The sequence below is a fragment of the Apodemus sylvaticus genome, chromosome 1 (genome assembly GCF_947179515.1).
Source record: "Apodemus sylvaticus chromosome 1, mApoSyl1.1, whole genome shotgun sequence".
NCBI lineage: Eukaryota > Metazoa > Chordata > Mammalia > Rodentia > Muridae > Apodemus > Apodemus sylvaticus.
Genome location: NC_067472.1, coordinates 85,719,951 through 85,740,659, shown reverse-complemented (window position 1 = coordinate 85,740,659; position 20,709 = coordinate 85,719,951). Strand labels below are relative to the sequence as shown.

General features: G+C 45.3%; 1 protein-coding gene across 1 annotated transcript; it reads right to left on the bottom strand.

The window, feature by feature from the left end:
• Window positions 1–1,921: 1,921 nt before the first annotated feature.
• Crym (crystallin mu) lies at window positions 1,922–17,177 on the bottom strand. The gene is made up of 8 exons (XM_052174993.1): window positions 16,915–17,177; window positions 16,256–16,409; window positions 14,202–14,264; window positions 12,579–12,680; window positions 10,690–10,873; window positions 5,887–6,008; window positions 5,175–5,259; window positions 1,922–2,252 (listed from the first exon to the last, which is right to left on the bottom strand). The coding sequence occupies exons 1-8, from the start codon at window positions 17,082–17,084 to the stop codon at window positions 2,188–2,190; spliced, it is 945 nt and encodes a 314-aa protein (XP_052030953.1). The 5' UTR covers window positions 17,085–17,177; the 3' UTR covers window positions 1,922–2,187.
• Between the last annotated feature and the right edge of the window lie 3,532 nt (window positions 17,178–20,709).

Sequence of the window (20,709 nt, the reverse complement as noted above, 5' to 3'; positions counted from 1 at the left end):
AACGGATTGGTCATCTGCCTGTGGAGCTACTGGGAGGAGGTGGACATCTATGCATCAGGCAGGGCTTATTAGATGGAAGTGAGGTCATCGAAGCATGCCCTTAAAAAGGGCATTTGAATTCTAAACGCCCCTTTCTTTGCTTTCCAGGCAACTCAAACAGGTTTCCTCTGCTGCATGCTTCTAATGGATCACCTTACCACAGGTCCCTAAGCACTAAGACCATGGTCATGGAGGACACCTCTGAAGTGACAAGTTAAAACAAACCTATCTTTCTTAATTATGAACAAATGTTTATTCCCTTCAGATAGGCACCAATGATGGAACAAAGCAAGAACTCTACCCAAGATGAGCTCAAAACCACGGAGGTTTTGGAGGTTACTTCACAGGAATATGGGCAACTCAAAGGTAACAGTTTTAGCACAGATGGTGCATCCTGGGAACTTCCTGCCTAAGCTGCTGTTTGCTGCTTTCACAGTGTGATGAGGGGCTCTTGGAAATCTCTTGTATATGTTTCATGAGCCTGGCAAATTCTCTATAGCTGCTGGAGTCTTCTGAGTCTCCTTCCTCTCACCAATAGGTAATGTTTCGATTCAGATGAAAGAGTAGCATAATAGTTACACACACACACACACACACACACACACATGTATATATACATATACATGTCTTTCTATATAATGTATAATTGTGTATAGTAGTCACACACACACACACATTCCATTATCCTCTATTGTACCTTTCTCTCCATCTCTTTAAACTTTTTCCTTTTCTCACAGATCCTTTCTGCTTACATCACACACACACATACACTCACACATGCATACCACACACTCTTAAATCTAGATTTTGCATATGAGAAGAAAATATGGGCTACTAGTCTTTTTGAGGGAGGTACGTATATTTTGCTTAACAATCTTCGATTACTGAAAATGTCTTAATTTCATTCTTTATAGTTGAATAAAATTCAGTTGTGTAATGCACTGCATTTTTTCCCATTCATTGGTTGTTAGACATCCAGGCTAGTCCAATTTCCTGGTTATTATGAACAGCTCAGTAATAAATATGGATGCGCAGGTCGGTGTGGTATATTGGCTGGGATATCTGGGCCACATGATGGTTCTGGTTTCAGTTTTTGGAGGGCTGCCAAGCTGTATTCCATAGTTTACTTTCCCACCAGGAATGTATAAAGTTCCTCTTTCTAAAGCCTTGCCAGCATTTTTTTTTTTTAATGCTGACAGTTTTTAAAAGGCAATCTCAATTGAAACCACTTTCAACCAATGGTTAAGTTTTGTTTTTGCTTTTGTTTTTGCTTTTGTTTGGAATTTTGTAGCTAGACTACCACCAGGTAGAATTTACCATTGACTGTGTGACTGTGTATATAATATTAGAACCATTATTTTAACCCAGCTGATTTCTCATTTACATCTTAAGTTACGTCAAGAGGCTCATGCAGGATACAGATGATCAAATGCTCAAACTCACTCATTCCTCCCCAGTGAATGGATTCAAGAACATATGGGTTCTTGGATATATTACATTAGGTGATACTTGCTTATAAATACTGTTTGGTTATAGAATAGACTGAAGTTGTACTTGTCCTCAATAATGTGCACAGAAGCAGTTGTCATAGGAAGGCATTCACAGGTTTTGTGACCCAAGCCTGCCTCTGGCACACATCCTCACTGTGATGGATCGTCTTTAGTTCTCTAGAAACTTTCTGAGATACTGTTTCCACGTCCTACCCCAACTTACATAGTGAGGGGAGACTGAGTGGGGAGGTATGACCCTAAATGTGGGACTCCTGATGCTTTCATAAGATCTGTTGGTCATGAGACATATTCTCCTTGTAGAGACTTTTGGTTAAGTTATGAGGAACCAATGAATTCCTTCCATCATCAACTTGCTTAGACTCAAGGAAGTTGTCAAGGGACTTGCAGAAGAACTGGAAATGATTTATTTCAGAGACATACTAGGTTAGTAAGAACAAGGGTAGATAATGTGGTTATCACCCCTTAATGGAAGAAATGGTTACCTGGTTTAGCTATCCAACCACAAACATGAATAGGGATGTCAGCACTTATGAATGACAATCACTACCATTCATTGGGGACTGGGTCTCCTTTGACCTAGACACTTGTACGACAGCGTTTGATCTGTGACGTCCAGCTCAGGCACAGCTCCTTCAGCTCACTTGCCAGATGACCAAGAATCATACACTAATTTGGCTGCGACCAGGTCTTCCACTGCCATCCCTGGAATGGACAGAAATTTGCTTCACTTTTTTGTCAGAGCAACTTTGCCCTCAAATAACCCTGGCTATCTTCTGACGTTGTGTGCATGCTAAAGTCCATGATGATAACCACAACTGCTGCCCAGAGATTTGCCCAGACTTGGCACAGAAAGGGCTGGTTAAGGAAGGGAGTATAATACTAAGCAAGAAACGTCCAACCTCTCAGGTCCAATTCAGAGCTCAGCAATGTTTCACTTGGGGCTCAGTAAATAGATTAAGCTCTGTACGTCATATGGTCTCTGTTACATGGCCCAGTTCTGCTCTTATAGTAGAAAAGTAGCCACAGTCACAGGGAAAGCAAATGAGACTGTGTATTGGTAAGATCTTATTTGTAGACACTACAACTTGAATTTACCACTCACTCCATCCCCCCCCCCCCAAGTGTGGTGGCCTATGTTGGTGCTAGTTATCTTCTTCCATAGCTCAATTGTTCTTCTTATTTGGGGTTTTTGTTTTGTTTGTTTGTGACTTTTTGTTTTGTTTTGTTCTGAGTCAGGGTCTTTTGCTGAGCTTGCTGATTTGGCTAGACTAGTTGGTCAGTGAGCCCCAGGGATCCTCATGTTTCTGCCTCCACAGTACCAGAATTGCAGGCCTATCCATGTGCCACCATACCTGGCACTTTATATAATCCTGGGAGATCCAAATTCAGCTCTTCCTGCTTATGTGGTAAGCACAGTTTTCCCAACTAAGCTGCCTCCCCACCCAGTCTTTCCCATCATTCTTATGGGTCCCGAGAGCAAGTCTTTTTTGTCCACCCCAATCATTTAAACATGTAGACACTATTTGTAGCTTATGGCTCATAAAACTACAGGGAGTTGGCAGGATTGGGCCCCCAGGCCTACATTTTGCTGACTCTGGACCATTACAAATCCTGTCTCTTGAGCATCCCCGTTTGTCTTTGAAATGTTGAATATCCCTAATCCAAAAATCTGAAATATTACATAGTCTGAAACTCTTTAAGATAATGTTTAAATTCATGTTTTTTCTAGCTTGGGAGCAGTTTTTTCATATTGGGCAAAGGGACAGGGTCTTAGTCAACAATCTACAAACATTCTCCACAGTACAAAATGGATCCAATATGAAACACGTGTGGTACAAGTATTTCAGGTAAGATATGGTCAACCTGTAATTTTAAGACATGGGCCTTAGTTTTTGTACCCAATATTCTATGAGAGGCTCAGCATATATCAGCTAGAAGAGAGAGTGTGTAAATAAACTAGTCACCTGAGGTGGGAATACAAAATTTGTCAAATAAGTGGATTCCTACAATGTTTGTCTCTTTAATGAGGCCAGCTAACTTTCCAGACCCAACTGGATCAGTGGGATGTCATTGGACCAGGTTCTAGATGAAATTTACTACCTTTATTGGTCTTTTAGTGTACACACACACACAAAAACAAAACAAAAAACTATGTGTCAAGGCCTGGATCTAACTTATGCTGTAGTGCTGGATGGCCAGAGCACACTTTCTATCACATGCTAAGATCATACATGTTAATAACATGCATGCCTACAATATGATCAAATCCATTCCTTTTCCTTGATTCTAATTCCTTCCCATCTCCACACCCTCTTTCTCTCCCAACTTTCTGCAATTTTTTTTTTTTTTTGAAAATAAGTCTCCTTGGTGTTACTTATATGTGCATGGCATCCTCTCAAGGGCCACCCTTCTGAAGAACACTGACTTTTCAGCCCCCAATCTGCCATCGGCTGCCAACAACTTCTAAGATAGGGGGTGGCACTTAATAACTCCATTCCCCATTCATGCTGGTCTTTCGGTTGGCTTGCTCTCATGCAGGCCGTGTGCATGGGGTCTCGGCACTGGGCGTTCATACATGCAGCAGTCTTCTCACGGCCGGCAAATGCTATTTCACTGTAGTGGCCACACTGCTGGCCAGAACACTCCTTTTTTTTTTTTTCCCATTTGTTTTTTGCTTTGTTTTGTTTTGAGACAGGGTCTCTCTCTATTTAAACCTGGATGCATTAAAACTTGCTACAAAGATCAGAGTAGCCTTGAACTCACAGAGATCTGCCTCTGCCTTTTTAGTGTTGGGATTAAGGGTGTGTGCCACCACATCCAGCCATCTAGAGTACTTTTAAAACTGTGGCAAATATTAAAGTTTCTGCTGCTCAGTATGAAGAAGTATGGAAAATCCAGGTAATGCCCACGTAGTAACCATTAATAATTAAAAAAATTAAATGGAATAGCTGATTTTCACTCTGGTTCCCATATACATCTGCTTCTTTAAACACGTCAGAGTGGGGGAGTTAATCCAAGGGGCAGAGTGTCCTCTGGGAGCCCACCCCTCACCAAGTTTCTACCCATTTCAGCCAGTGTAGTTTGGATTCCTCATGTTGCCTGTTATTAAGCATTGAGTGGGAGGTAGGGAAGGGGAAACGAAAGGGTCTCAGACTGTAACTTCCTGTCTCAACCCCCTTTAAGGCAGGTGTCTCTGTCATTTCCCTTTACCTGTTAACAGTTTTGTCTCTGCTCTCTCCCTCTAATGGATCTTGACTCCTGAATTGATTTATGTCTAACTAAGTGATTTAGTAAAACATTGGTTGTGCCCAATTTCCACCACCTTGTGTATGCCCCTAGACTCTCATAAGAACTCAAGGTGACACGTGGCAAAGAAACCGTGGCTCTGAGACATTAGGACACTTGCCTAAGGTCACATATCCAATGCATGATATAAAAGGAATGTAATCCAGACTCATCCAACTCCAGAGTTCATAGGCTTAACTACTCCACCCAAACATGTAAATGATTGATCCGGACACTGTAATGATTCACCCACAGAGCCTGGTAACCCATCCATTTCTCCTTACCCCTGCTTTGTGCTTTGGTTGGATTTGTGCCCAGGAAACAATTCATGAGTCTTACCCAAAGACTTGAACACTGTGGTCTTCTCACAGTGTGCGGGCTTTGCTCCTGCAATCACTTCTCCAAGCTCAGCAAAAATGTCAGCCTGTGAAAGAAATGCATGTTAACTAGGGCTGAACCCATCATCCCATGCGGGGCTAGTTGGCCCCGAAGCCAGTATAGGACACCCCAGAACAGGAGAGAATAAAATCAATTTTTAAAAAAGACCATGTGTGAACCAGAAGATGTTAAGAAGAAGATGTCCTCTGATACCCCTTGAGGACAGCACCGGTGTTTTTGATGCCATAAACACAGAGATTGTTGTGTCTGGGTGGCTTCCTGCTGGGTCCCTGTCTGTGAAGAAATTGATATGCTGTCATCTGACCATGCACTTTGGCAGTCTCTGCTTGCTGCCATAACCTGATTATAAGTGGGGATAGGCATCCAGGGGATACATAGCCTTCTTACAGTTTCCAGGTTGCAACAGACTTCCCATCCTACTGCCTTATAGCACAGCAGACCAGAAAAAGATATCAATTCTCCCTCCAGGCAGAAGGACAGGAAGACACATGTCATAGCCATATGGCTATGTTTTTCTGGAATGGGATTTAAAATGCTGCAAGCTGTTTAGGAATGTCTTCCTTACGAGGAGGTGAGGTGACCAAGGTCCAGAGGGGAAGGCAGTGAAACTCTGGGAACCAAGCCAGTGCTTGTGCTGTTGAGAGAGGCTCACCCCTGACAACAGAACGTCTCCTGACTCCTTCAGCGCAGCCTCCCGGGAGTCCACATAGAGCACAGCTTGCTTCATGAGCTCGTCATCCAGTTCTCGCCAGTCAGGTCTGCTGGCTCCAACCGCTACAAGATAACAAAACTGACTTTGAGACAGGGAAATTCCTTGGGCACATTAGTAGAAAGAGCTGAGCAGGAGGCCAGTACAGATATTTAGAGCCAAATGTCTCTCATCTCCTAGGCCACACTCTTTCCAATAAGTAAGATAGAATTACGTTTTAAAAAATAACACCTACCATTTTCCCTTTTCTTTTAAAAATTATTTGTATGTGTGTGTGCAGGTGTATGCATGCATATAGATGCATGTGCATTTATGTGCGGGTGCATCTGAAGGTCGGAGGTTAAGAGAGTCGTTCGTCAAGATGGCTGCCTACTTTGTTTTGTGAGACAGAGCCCTTCACTGGGATACACAGATTTCCGCTCAGGCTCAGCTGGTTGACAAGCGAGCCCCAGAAATTGTTCAGTTTCCACCTTCCCAGCATTGAGATTACAGGTGCACACCTCCGTGTCTGGGGATTAAACTCACAGGGTGAGCATTTTATGGACTAAGCCATCTCCTAAGCTCTTCTTTTCTACCTCACCCCCTCCTTCAGGCCTGTAAGTTCTTACAGTCACTTAGCAGCACTCATTTTTAAAAAGCATTTATTTTTATTATTTTAAATGTGTGTGTGTGTGTGTGTGTGTGTGTGTTGGGTATGAGGATGTGGATGCTTGAGGAAGCCAGAGAGGTCAGATGCTTCTTAACTGGAATTACCAGCAGCTGTGGGCCACCCAACATGGATGGAAGGAGCAGAGCTTGGGTCCTCTGTAAGGACCCAGTCTAGTCTTCACAGGTAAGGTAAATATTTCTCTGTGCTATATTTTCTATACACACTCTATGAACTTTAATACTCCAGTATTAAACGGAGTCTAATTCAGTATCTAATTCCATTTACAGATGCATACATTGAAGCTGTGACGAGATCAGGACCTACTCAACTCATCAGTGAATCTGGGTCTGGGAGCCCCAGGCTTTCACCCTTGCAGGCAGTGACAGCTAATGGCCGAAACCACACCAAGGAACCCCCTGCTCCTTATCTTGCCTTGTTCCTTGGCCATTGCCTTCCTCACTTGAAACCATTTTCTCTTATTATGACAAAGCCCAGTGTTAAGGCTGGGAGGGCTGTAAGTAGCTCAGTGGCACAGCATCTGCCCCACATATGTGAACCCTAAACTCAATCCCAATGCTTCTGGGGGTGGGGGCAGCGAAGAAAAGGGAAACCTGGCCTTGAGATTGCCTTGACACCTTGAAACTGACGATGGGGAGATGGATGACCTATCGGGTGAAGGGCATGTCACGCAAACATGACCACCTGAGTCTCCAGAATCTGTAGAAAGCTGAACGCCATAATGCACATCAGGCCCAGGAGAATCCCTGGAACCCCCAGGGCCAAGGAGCCTGGAGAACACTCAGGTGAACAGTAAGATATGCTGTCCCAGCAACGGGAGCCAGCACTGACAGCTGAGTTTGTCCTCTGACGTCTGGGCGTGTGGTGGCATGCATGTGCATGCACACACACTTTTTTTTTTTTTTTAAGGAAGATCAGGAAGAGTTGGATAAGGAGGGTGAAGGAGAGGATTGGGAGGAGGGGAAAAAAACACCAAACATCCCACAAAACATAAACTGATTATTAGGCCTTGACCTTGCCCCTTTGCAGAGACGGAGCAATGACTCTGATGTGTCCTGCCTTCTGTCCCAAGGACACAGGATAACGCACAGGGTGTAACCAAATGCCTGCAGAGGCAGGAAGAAGTGAACAGGAACAAAGCCAACAGACAGAAGGTCGCAGTCCTGGGCACGCAGTAGAGAGTGCGTACTTTGCCAGGGGTCAGGCATTATCCCGCTCCAGCTAAGGTCTACTACCCACGCGTGCACATGCACGTTTCCAGACTGCCCTCCATCCCTACTGTTTATGAAGAGGAGAAGGAAATCGATTTGCATACGTTATTCCTTGATTTCTCTGTGGTCTAAACAAAGCAGTCTTCTGGCTGGAGCCAGCCCCAGGGTAGCTAGCTAGCCTTTGAATATATTTTAAAGTTTTGTCCAAATACAAGGCACCCTTTCTATGCCTTCTTATGTTCTCCTTCCTGCTGTTTTGAGCTCTGGTTTCCAAAGAGCAGTGTTACAATGCTCACCTTGGAGGCAGTTGCGGGGGAAGTCTATAGAACAAACATACTCACTAATGGAGCTTGTGAATAAATCATAAGCTGGTAGGAAAAGCCTCCAGGTTCCAGGGCTACCCCTCCCCTGCTTTCTGTAGACAGCTTCTGCCTAGCACAGGATGAGTTCTCAAGGGGCTGTGTGAGATCACTCAGGCAGATGCAAGCAGACCAAAGAGCAAGTCAGCAGTCTGACCCAGATCAGAACTTGGCCTTGCTTCAGTGCGGCTAGAAACAGTGAAGGTCTTGAAAGACTCACTGTTGGGATGAATGGGATGTCAGGACGGGAGTAAGGGAGTGTGATGGAGTGTGATGTGATATGGTGTGTGTGTGTGTGTGTGTGTGTGTGTGTGTATGTGTGAGCGTGTGTACATGGGAGGAGGGTGGGTCGAGTCAGGTCTGTTCTTTAGCAGCTCTGTGAGCTAGTAAAACCTGTCCTTGGTGTTTCACTGATATCACTGGGACACACACTAATAAAGCACAATTTGAGGGTTTATAAACACAAACAACTTTGTCCTATGTCAAGGGAATATAAAAAGAGGTATTTTGATGTCATATCAGGCCATCCCTTTCTAGAAATACATATATATGCAGGTAGATCGATAGATCGATCGATCGATAGATAGATAGATAGATAGATAGATAGATAGATAGATAGATAGATAGATAGATAGATAGATATAAAAATCTCATTGCTCTTCCTTATCATTTGGGTCACAACCCTAACTCACCCCCAGAGCAGCATTTCAGGTGAGTGGATCAAAAGGATCTACCTCAACTTCCCCCTTCTGCCTCCACTACCAGGCTCTTAGGCTCCCCACAAGCAGAAATTACCTAAGTCTTTCCTTGTTTGGTTTATCTTCCATCACTAGAAGAAGCCAACAGGAAAGTCATGCCATTGGACGCTCTGTTTCCTGTGGTGTCCCACAGCAGCTACAACAATGACTGGCATGGAGTGTAGCTTCAGTGAATATTGATGAATGATCACATAATCTCTCCACTTGAGTCCCGCTTCTCATCTGCCCGTGTGTGCAGGGATCTCAGATTCTGAGGAGATGTCATGTTCTTGTCATTACATGGAAGAGCACTGTGACTAAATTCACTCCTCTGCTGTCTGTCTGCCCTGCAGTCAGAAGCCAGGCTTATTTTTGGACTGTTCAAGAGCCCCAAACCCAACTCTGCCCCCAAGAGTCTCTGACTCCTGAAAGTTACTTAATCTTTCCTTGCTTTGGTTTATTCCCCTATAAATTAGGGGTCATGATAATTATTATATTTTATCTCCTAAGGTTGCTAGAAGAATTAAGTGATTATATCTAACATATATACATTATGTGTATATATATATATATATATATATATATATATATATATATATACACACGGGGTGTGTGTGTATACATATATCATAATCAAGAAGATTGGGGAGATAGAAGCACTTGCTGTAGAATCATACCCAGCACCAATGTAAAAAATGTGGTCATAGTTATGCATATCTCTGACACTATGGAGTGGGTGGGCAGCAGACAGAAATAGGTGATCCCTGGAGTTCTCTGGCCACCCAGTCTAGTTAATTAGTGCTATATTCAGTGAGAAAACTGTCTCAAAAATAAGCTGGAGAGTCACTGTAGAAGACATTCAGCATCAACATATGCATACATACAAACACATATGAGTACAAATGCATGTGCACATACAAATACACATATAGAATTCAGGACAACTCCTATTGTAGTTAAGTATTTTATATAGTCCATCTTTTGCTATAATCTCTAAGGGTATTTGAAGGTCTTCAGAGGCCCCAGTGCCCTTATGTTTGGAATAGCCTCCCATCCCGCCTCCTATTACACATGTCAAAAGCATCCACATGCCACATTAAATCCTTTTTTGTACTGTAATTACTTTTGGAAATTGTTTATAGTTTTATATGTAAAGAACAAATTATTCTGGTTGGGGTGATGGGTCACATCAGTCAGTCATACAAATCTTGGTGGGCACAGGAGGGAAAATTAAAAGTTTAAGGGCCACCCAGAGAGACATTGTCTCAAAAGTCAAACAAACCAAACCAAACTGAAGCATTATTTGTTTGTCCACTAGGATTTGAATTCTGTCACATTTAAGAATGAAGCTGTGGCTGACCATTTGTGCAGTGTCCCAGCCCACAGGATAGTCAGCAGTGAAATAATCACCAGTTTTACATTTAATTTCCTTTTTACATTCGAGACACAGTTTTTTAGGACACCCATCCTTCTGTAGCCTTTGGGTTTTGTTGAGACAGGTTTTCTGTAAGTAGCCCAGGCTAACCCCCAACCCTCCATCGCATTAAGCTCATACAGATACCCTCAAAAAGAAGGTGCAGACAGGAGTGGGGATAGATGCCTATAATGTAAGCTCTCAGTAATCTGAGGCAGGAGGATAGCAACTTTAAAGCTAGCCAGTATGTATAATGAGACCCTGACTCAAAGAAAACCCAAAACATGTGGGCATTCTGTATGAAGGAGAAAGCACTTTTACAAATGGAGCCTGGATCCAGTCTGGGAGTATGACTTACCATTGATGTGAGCCCCCGGCTTCACCCATTCACCAAATAAAATGGGCTCCGTTGCCATGGTGACTGTGATGATGACATCTGCCCCTGTCACAGCCTCCTGCACTGATGAACAGACTCGGACATCTCCTTGCACTGAGCTTGCAAACTTCTCGGCATTTTCCCTGGTGCGGTTCCATATTCTCACCTTAGAGTGGGTGACAAGAGGGACACCAGTGCACTTCTTCACTGCAGATGCCACACCTACCCACACTGCTCTGATGCTGACAATGGTGTCTTTAGACAATGGACATTTGATCAAGGACATAGCATTAACTAAAACAGATATCTGCTCCAACAAATAAAAATGCCTCCTCCGCCTAAACAAGGTGGATATTTTCCAGTTTTAGGCCAGGAAACAGCCTCAGTGGTTCAATGATTACAGAGAACATTCCAGAGCCAGGTAGGCTTGAGACCAACCTTTCTTCTACTTTGTATTATTCCTGCAATGACTTTCCCTCATTCGGCCTCAGGTTCCACATCTGTGAAATGGGTAGAGACAGAGTGGAACTTAGGCTGTGTTTGAAACCCTGTATTGGAGATGCAGCAGGTACTAGGTTCATGAAAATTGTTTGTCATGGCAGAGCCTAATCGATGCAGCACAAGGAAGGATTAAAAAGCAAATAGATTTTTAGGTAAAAAAAAGTGCAGTGGATAAAAAGACCAACTGTGGAAGCCACAATCAGAATCCTGGAGGGTGCTGTGGCAGAGGTTGGCAGGTGCTAGTAGTATTGAGGGCTGAGCTCTTGTGAGTTTACTAGCCAGTTTCGATGTCTGCATCAGAGGCCACCAGCCCTCAACCCAACAAGGCCCCGAGACTTTCTCCTCAGGAAATATAGCAATGGGGGCTGAAGAGATGGCTCAGCGGTTAAGAGCACTGACTGCTCTTCCAGAAGTCCTGAGTTCAAGCCCTAGCCAACCACATGGTGGCTCATAACCATCTGTAATGGGATCCAGTGCCCTCTTCTGGTGTGTCTGAAGACAGCAGCAGTGTACTCATATAAATAAAAAATAAATCTTAAAAAAAGAAACAGGGAAATACAGTAAGTAGAAAAATGAGCTTTCCATGTAAGCTCACCAAGCAGGGTAGGTGGCCCAGCGCACGCAGTGATAAGTCACTGGCTGGCTGGGTCATCTTTCCTGGTTGAAAACGGTGCAAATATGATGCAAAATTTACATAATCTAGAACAGTGATATTGGAGTCGACGAATACATAAAATATTCAGCTGCACAAAGTCAACACGGATAAAGCTGCTATAACATGTCGACAAGAGAAGCTTGGAAACTACTTGCCTGTCTTAAAAAAAAAGGTAAATGGCTAGTTTTCTTTTCTTTTTGTTCTTCTTCTTCACAGTCTCTATTACCCAAGATAGCAGTATTATTTTTATCATAAGAATCCATACTTTCATTGGTTCCACCCCTCACACAGGCATACATTAAAATGAATATATATATATATATATATCCATTTCCAGTGAAGTGAGGGCCACAGAGGGGAAGGCTGCAAGATCTGCGGCTGGCAGAGGGAGGAGGTGGTGCCTTCTGTTCACCAGGCCTCACCCCACCCATTCCGGATCCATAGCCTTAAATAGGTAGCCTCCCAGAATCTTCTAAGAGAAGCACAAGGAGGAGCTGGAAGCACAGCTGACACCCAAGTTGCATCACAGAATCACTTGGGTGGCTGGTGGCATCCCCAGGTGTGTGTCGTGAGTCTGAAAACAGGTGATCAGGCCTCACAGACCTCCTGGGGAAGTCATAAAGACAGGGATGAGCCATGCCAGACTCAGCCCCACTGTTTAGCCTGTTCCTAGAGGCCCACGTGCCACCTCCCTGCTCCACCAGGCCCCACTCACCTCCTTGAAGGAGAACTGTTCTGTGAAGATCTCATAGTGACTGTACGCCTGGACCCCAGCCCCAAGGATGCACAGCACGTCACTGCCTGGACCTTTCAAGAACTGAGAGAAACAGGGTGGTGAAGGTCAGTGTTTTCAGGTAGCCAGGAGATGTCCACTGCCCTCAAGAGCTGGTGGGCATCACGGAGAGGTCACTTTGTTTCTGTTTGCCCTCTATAGAGAGGGGCAGGCAGGCAGGAAGGAACCTTCACTGAGCACCTACTGCGCGCTCTCATGATCTCATTTGGTCTGGACAAGGACCTTCCCTATGTTGATAGACACTCCTATTGGTATAAGCCTTAGTTTGTGCATGCGTGTGTGTGTGTGTGTGTGTGTGTGTGTGTGTGTGTGTGTGTGTGTCAGCATGTGTGTATGTATGTGTGCATGTGTGTGTGGAGTGTGTGTGAATACATGTGTCTGTGTGCCTGTGAAGGACAATGGTCAACCTTAGGTGTGGTTCCTCAGGAGCCATCTACCATCTAAACAATCTTTCTGACTTGATCTGCCACGCCAACCCGCCTTTGGGCCACGCCACTCTTGCTATGCCTAGATTAACCAGAATCCCAATTCCTTGTCAGACTTAAATTGATAAAAGAAAAATTCCAATCATTCCCACAGAGCCCCATTTTTCTCTGCTTTGTCTTTTCATATATGATCTCATCATGTAAGTCCAGGCTGACCTATAACTCAGGGCAATCCTCCTGCCTCAGCCTCGAGTGCTGGGATTACAGGTGTGCACCATCATCCCAGCTGAATGCTCCACTCTAAACTTCCTTCCCTTGGCTATACCCTCTACAACTCCCCATCTTTCTCATGGGCGCCTCCACACTGCTGAGCACATCGACAGCTCCGCTTGCTCCTGCTGCGGTCTTCCAGTGATTACTCACTGATTCCAGTCTGCTCTCCAGTGTCAGGGAGGTCATTTCTGAATCAATTGAAATGCCATCTCTTTAGTCGGAAATACTGGTATGTGCCTGGTAGACCTCGCTATGTGGGAGGCTGAAGCAAATGAACTACTTGAAACCAAATATGCAAGTCCGGACTGGGCAACGGTTGAGACCTCATTAAAAAAAGGAGTCACTTCCATTCCGTTACTTTTCATTTTGCTGCATTCCATATTTCTAACACACAATGTGGGTTTTGAAGGGTGTTTTTTTTTTCCCAGCAAACTGTTAACAGACTACCAATTATTTACTAATTAATAAAAATTATAAAATAAATGTGTAGTAACATTTATTAATAATCAGCACATAATACATTAAAGAGCTGTCTAATTTTTTAAAAGTCAAACCACATTCTATGTTTAATTGTTGTATATTTGTGTAGATGCTCATGCACGCATGTGTGTGTGTGTGTAGGCCAGATGTTGACATCTGGTGTCTCAATCACTTTCCACTCTACTTTTTTGAGACAGGAAGATTGGGAATTGTGCATATGAGGTATTTGGAATTATGTGGCACATATTCAGCAGTTTTGTGAATTACTGTGTTCACTTAGTAGCTCATATTTGGTATGTGGAATTCCAGCTATAGGCAAAGGTGACCAAGGTAAGTTCTGCACCCCTTCCGTGTTCTCTGGTCTCACCTTTGTGGCGATGGCAGACACTGCTGCAGTTCTCTTTGCAGTTATGACATTTCCATCCATGACCTTGGAGGAAGGAGAGAGAGAATGAGGAAGGTGCCCTCCAGGACGGAAGCTCAGAAAGGCAGGTCTGTAGAGACTGCAGTGAACACAGGCCTTGGGCTCACACTCAGATCTCATCTCTCACTTATGAGCTACTTGGCTTTGAGCACTAATAGCTATGCCCTCGATTCTTCAATCTATAAAAATGAAGATGGGGCGCTGGAGAGATGGCTCAGTGGTTTAGAGCACTGACTGCTCTTCTGACAGTCCTGAGTTCAAATTTCAGCAACTACATGGTGCTTTATAACCATCCATAATGAGATCTGATGTCCTCTTGTGGGGTGTCTGAAGATAGCTACAGTGTACTTACATATAATAAATAAATAAATCTTTAAAAAAACAAAAACAAAGATGATGCTAACAGTGCAGAGAGTATTAAATACAGCTACATAAGGAGAGTCAGTGCAGACAGCAAGTACCCAAACATCACCTATTTTGTTTTCGTGCCCTGGGACTCTCAGATCTCCAAGCTGAGGTGATCTTCAAGGATATGAACATCACTTCCCATCTCAAGAGCTTTGGAAAGACACTGTCCCCAGACACCACCTTGAGAATGACTCAGGCTGACTCTCTGGCTTGGGGCGTGTAGTTCAGTGGTCTTCAAACTTATGTAACTACAAGGAAAATGAAGAAAATGGAATCCCTAGGTAGGAATTAAATTATCCTTGCCTTCCAAGGCTCCTGGGAGGTTCTGATGTCCAGGGAGGACTGAGCATTTTGTTAAGCCTTTTACTCATTTCGGCTGAGACTCAAATAGCAAGTGTTATTATAATTCTCATTTTACAGGAGAGAAGTTGAGTCCCGTAGCTACAGAGCACTTGGCAATGCCCCAGGGCCCCACCATCTAGTATGAGAGGCTAATGCTCCAGCAGTGGGGACTCACTCTTGAAGGCAGCACAGCTGTTACTGCCCCTGGATGAGCAGAGGGTAAGAAGAACTAGACACTAGGCACGCATCTCCAGTGGGGTAATGGGCAGCTGGATTTCTGAGGGGAGTCAGACATTCAGAGGAGAGGGAAAGGGGGGTGGGAGTCTGAGCGCCAGCTTGAAGGACTCTAGGAGGCAAGAGTATCAACACCAGCGTCAACCAAGTAGACCTAGGAGAGGTCACACTTACAGGCTAAGTGACCTCAAACCGATGGCCTCACCTAAGCCTCAGGGATCTCAGCAAACTTAACAGGAAATTGCCTAGTTCATATTCAGCACTTGGCAGGCTGAGGCAGGAGGATCTCGTGTGTGTGTGTGTGTGTGTGTGTGTGTGTGTACACATGTGGCCTGGGACACATAGCAAGCAAGCAAACAAATAGATAAGGCAATAGAATTTAGTCTTGGACAAGATACACCATTGGCTTAGACTGAAGAGGGCTGAGGTCCAGCTCTGCTTCTTATTAGGGGGTTCAGTTGAGCACAGCCGTTGTATGACTCACTCCCATCCCTGAAGTAGGAATGACAATATCATGTACCTCCTGGGTAGTTTTAGTTGTACAGGTAATTTGCTTGGAACCCCACATCTCCCTGCTCCCCAGTCACTCAGTAGTGTGAGCTACTACTCCTTTCACACCTTGCTAGATGGTAAAGATAGATGTCAGGAAGACATCCCCAGGTTACGTAGGGTGTCTTCTCCAAACAGGGAGGGGGAGGGCTTCAATGAATAAATGTGTCTTCAGCTACTGCTTTAGTTCAAGCTGTAGGCTTGGTGTATCTGAGTGTGAGACAAGACCATAAGCATGAACAACAGGATCCTTATTTCTACAGCCCACGTGCTCTCCACCGCTGTAGGCACGCACAGAAACAGATGTTGTCACCATTGTCACCACTGATGTCTCCTGTCTGGTTGTTTGCCATCGTATTACATCTCGCTAGCCTCTAGGCTTAATTCTGGGCCCAAGGGACACTCTCTATTCCAGGGGAGACTTACTCTACCCTCTCTGCCCCAGAGGAGAAGAGACTGCTCACCGCCAGCAGGGAGCCATTGCTGGGATCAAAGAGAAGCACCGAGGCCTGATGGGAGGGGACCGCGGTGGTGTTGGTGTGACCCTCATAGAAGGTGACTAACTTGGTGGTGAGTGCATCCTCAGCGGCACTGTAGGCTGGCATGACTCCCAGGAAGCTGAGAGAGAGAGAGAGAGAGAGAGAGAGAGAGAGAGAGAGAGAGAGAGAGAGAGAGAGCAGTTTCAACTTCTTCCAGTCAATGCTGAGTGTTCAATGAAGTCCCATTCATCCTCCCTCCTCCATTAATGCCCCGCTGGCACGTCATTCCGTTTGCGTGCATTCCTCTGCCCTTCTGCCCTTCCCTGCAGCAGCAGGACTCACTTTCTGGTCCTGGCTCGGGACCAGAAAGCCATCACAGTCCCGCCACTTGCTTCAGCAAATTGCTCTACCGCTCACTTTTCAACTAGCAAAGCCACAAGGGCAGCGAGTTGAATTACAGCAGGTGGCACCTGAAAAAGCGCCTTCTTGGCAGAGGCGGGGTGGGTTAGCGCCCTTTAAGCAGCAGCTGTCATTAGCAGAGATTAAACAAGCCCTCTCCCTCCTCCTACGGCTTCCCTTGGCAGTTCCTTACCGCCTTTGGTTCCCCTTTCTCCCATCCCCTTCTGGTGGTCCCTTACACTTACCCTCGGTGCTTGGCCACAGGTACCACGGTGCGCACTGGCTGCATGACCCCTCCGTCGGGACCTTTGGAGAAGTTGGCCAGTGCAGCCTCCAGGGGCGGGATGAGCAGACTGGAGCTGCGGAGGTGATCCTGCACCTCATCTGCGCTCAGGAACGCTGGTGCTCGCCTCATCTCGCTGCCTACCTTCGAACTCGGGTTGACACACACACACACACCACCTTCCAGGAGCTGAGCCCTAAATGAGCACACTGCCTGAGTAGCAGTGCTGGGCGAGCCTCCTGGGGCGGAGCATCGTCGCCCCGCCCCTTGAGCCCGCCCCGCGCCAGCCGCCCACCCCTACTCCTTGGATTCCAGGACACTTCTTCCCTAGATTGGAATCAGGGTGACGACAGGCTGGGAGTGATAATTCTTGATTCTGCTTTTCCCATTCCTGTAATTAGACGTCTCCACATTCCTGGGCACGCTGTGTGTGTGTGTGTGTGTGTGTGTGTGTGTGTAGGTGGAGAGAGAGAGAGAGAGAGAGAGAGAGAGAGAGAGAGAGAGAGAGAGAGAGAGAGAGAGAGAGAGAGAGAGAGAGCTTTCTGGTTCCACCTTGACCCTCCACACTAGATCTCCAGGGGCTAGTATTGTGAGAAAGGCAGATGAGATGACCAGTACTCTCGGTGCTGAGAAGGGCCTTGGAGGGTTTTGCTATAGTTTTAATTTCGTCTATTTCTGGAATTTCTTCTATCCCCAATCTCCCTCCCACATCACCCCTAGTCCCTAGCTTTTGTGGTAAGCATACAGTTGATCCGGGTTAAAAAACAAAAACAAAAACAAAAAACCCTTCTCACCTTGAAGTCTCAGACAAGGGTAATGACCTCAGTCATATAAAGTCATATAAATGCAGTTTATGTATTTGTTTTCCCCAAGGACTTCATATTGTATTTAAAGAGCAGGCAGTATGCAGTGATGCCTAACGTTCTATCATTGATGGAGTAGGGACACCTAACCCTTGACCAGTGATGGAAAAAGTGCTTGTGGGAACTCAAAGAAAATAGACCATTCTGACGCAGTGTGGGAAGGTGTCAGGAAGGAGCAAAGAAAAGTAGGGCTCCAAATAACACTAGCAGGAACAGCCTATCTTGTTTGACTACGTCAACGTCCACCGAGGTATGGAGATGCTCTCCTTAGCCTTAATATTTTAGGCCCTGGGATTTGTCCAAGGTCATCCAGCGAGTCAGCAGCAGTTAGGTTTCATTTGGTGTGTGTGTGTGTGTGTGTGTGTGTGTGTGGTCCACGTATTCAGGTTTCCATGGAAGCCAGAAGAGGGCGTCAGATCTCCTGGAACTGGAGGTTACAGGTGTAAGCCACCACACATGGATGCTATGGACTGAACTAGGGCCCTCTGGAAGAGCTCCACCAGTCGAGTCATCTCTCCTGCCCTTGTTTTGTTTTGTTTTGTTTTGTTTTGTTTTGTTTTGTTGAGATAGGGTCTCACCTAGGCCACCCTGGCTTCAAAATTCCTATGTCATCAAGACTGGCCTTGACTTCCCAAATACTAGGACAGCAGGTGTATACCACCAGAGCCAGTTTTAATTTTTATTGTTATTAAAACAATACTATTATTAAGTGTAGTAATGACTTGAGAGAAAGACTACTATTAATAAACTCACTGGTAATATAGGGGAAGCTGCAATGTCTCTCCCCTGAAGCAGTGTCTCGGCCTGGGGAAATTTTCTGCTGACCCCTAGAGATCTAGAAAGAGGTGGGTCGCTTGCTGCCCTAGACTAATACCAACAAGCTAAAGGTGACAGTGGGACTCTGGTCTGGTCCCAAGGCTGCAGCAATATTGATTCAGCAAGATTTACTGGACACACTTAGTAAATAAGTAAATGCCCAAAAGAAATATTAAAGCAGCAAAATTTAAAAAGATGAAAAATAACCAAAGGAGAATAACAATGAACAAATTTAAAAAAAAAAACCAAACAAATAGAAGTCAGAATAACGGACTTTAAATAATGCCAATGACTCTAAGAAAAAGGATTGGAAATGTACGAAAGTTTTTATCTGGATCTCTGAGTTCTGCTATCGCTTCAACCGTCTTGCTGGCTTTACTATGAATCTCTGGTTCTAAAGGAGCAAGCGCGCGAGCCAAACTCAGTAGAGTGGAAAAGGCTTCTGAATGCACAGGGCAACGTGCAGGTAGCTCCCTCCAGCGCGCGCCCGGGTTCCCAGCGCGCACCCTCGTCTGGATCGGATCTGCGCCGCCAGGCGGTTGGCTAGAGCGTTGAGAGGAGGAGCGGTGCCCGGGCGACGCGCGCCCCCTCGTGGTCTTGGTGGTGGCCATGGCTGTTGTGTAGTCTGAGAGGTGTGTGTCAGGGATGGACCTGCTTTGCAGCTGCCTTTAGATGTCCCAGGAGTCCAACGTGGGTCCTCCACCCCCACCCACAGGGACTTAGACACGAATTTCATTGTGTATGTGTGTTGCCAGCCTAAAAGAGAGGACTGTCTAAAGCAGTGGTTCTTAACCTTCCTAATGCTACGACCCTTGAATACAGTTCCTCAGGCTGTGATGATCCCCAATCATAAAATTATTGCTGCTTCACAACTATATTATTACTATTATTGCTACTGTTATGAATCATAAAGTAAACATCTGGTTTCTTAGGTGACCCCTGTGAAAGGGGTCGTTGAGAATTGCTAGTCTAAAAGGTTAGCATCAGGGCTATGCATGCTGTGGACATAAAGCACATCGATCTCAAAGGCGGTTGAGGCAGGGCACTTCAAGGGCAGAAGTCCATCGCCCTGGGTTTTGAAACAGAGCTTGGGGCTGACAGGCATTTGTCGCAGGGGCTGACTGTGGTTCTCTAGAGGAGACTGTGCTGGTGACTTCCGTAGCAGGAGGCAGTGAGTACGTGAGTAAGTAAACCATGCGTTCTGGAGGCTGAGGCGGGAGATAATAGCAGGTTTGAGGGCAAACAAGGCTACAACATGAGAGCCTGCCTCAGAAAGCAAACATGAGGAAAGGGCCGTGGGCATTCCTGGGGGTAGTTTTATGATAGGCACGTGTGCAGTGTGTGCCTGCGTTGCCCTCTTCCCAACTTTTGGCTTGGCTAGTTTGATTACGACCCCTTCTCTTCTCCTTCGTCCCCTCCCTGCCCCTTTAATATTTTTAAGACCTGGCTGACCTTGTACTCATTGTGTAGCCCAAGCTATTCTCAAATTCATGGCAGTCCTCTGGCCTCAGCCTCGGTAGTTCTGGGATTAACAGCACGCACCACCCACCTAGCATGACTCCATTTTGATATGGACCATGTTTACAGTTTAGGGGCTAGAGGGGATCCAGGATTAGCTTCGGTCTTAACCTGACTCGAAGCAAGTTACTTGACTTCTGTGTGTCCTCTACAATGAGAAATAATTCTTTATTAATCTCATGGGTTTAAAATATTATAGTACCACATAGCATAAGTTTAACCATATTTTTGAGTGTCCTTTAGCTCACTCATAGTGTCTGTACTGATTCCAGAACATTTCATTACTCCCCAAATAAATCCTTCCCTTATTAAGCAGTTGCTCTCCACTGCCTACCCCCCACTCCCCACCCCGGGCGACTGCTGCTCTCTTTGTGTGTCTGGATGAGTGGAATCTGGACAGTTCATACGAATGGAATCATATACGTTTTGCTTAGCACACTGCTTTCAAGGCTCCTGCCTGTTGTAACAGGTACCACTCCTTATACAGGCAAAAGAGACTCCATGGTCAGAAATTACCTCGTCGTATGTAGTTGCTAATCAGTTGAATGGACTTTGGGGTT

Coding starts and splice junctions, on each gene's coding strand:
- Crym (XM_052174993.1), bottom strand. CDS start 17,084: ATGAGGCGAGCACCAGCGTTCCTGAGCGCAGATGAGGTGCAGGATCAC. Junction 16,410..16,914: donor CCTGTGGCCAAGCACCGAGG/GTAAGTGTAAGG, acceptor TCTCTCTCTCAG/CTTCCTGGGAGTCATGCCAG. Junction 14,265..16,255: donor GCAATGGCTCCCTGCTGGCG/GTGAGCAGTCTC, acceptor CCTTCCTCCAAG/GTCATGGATGGAAATGTCAT.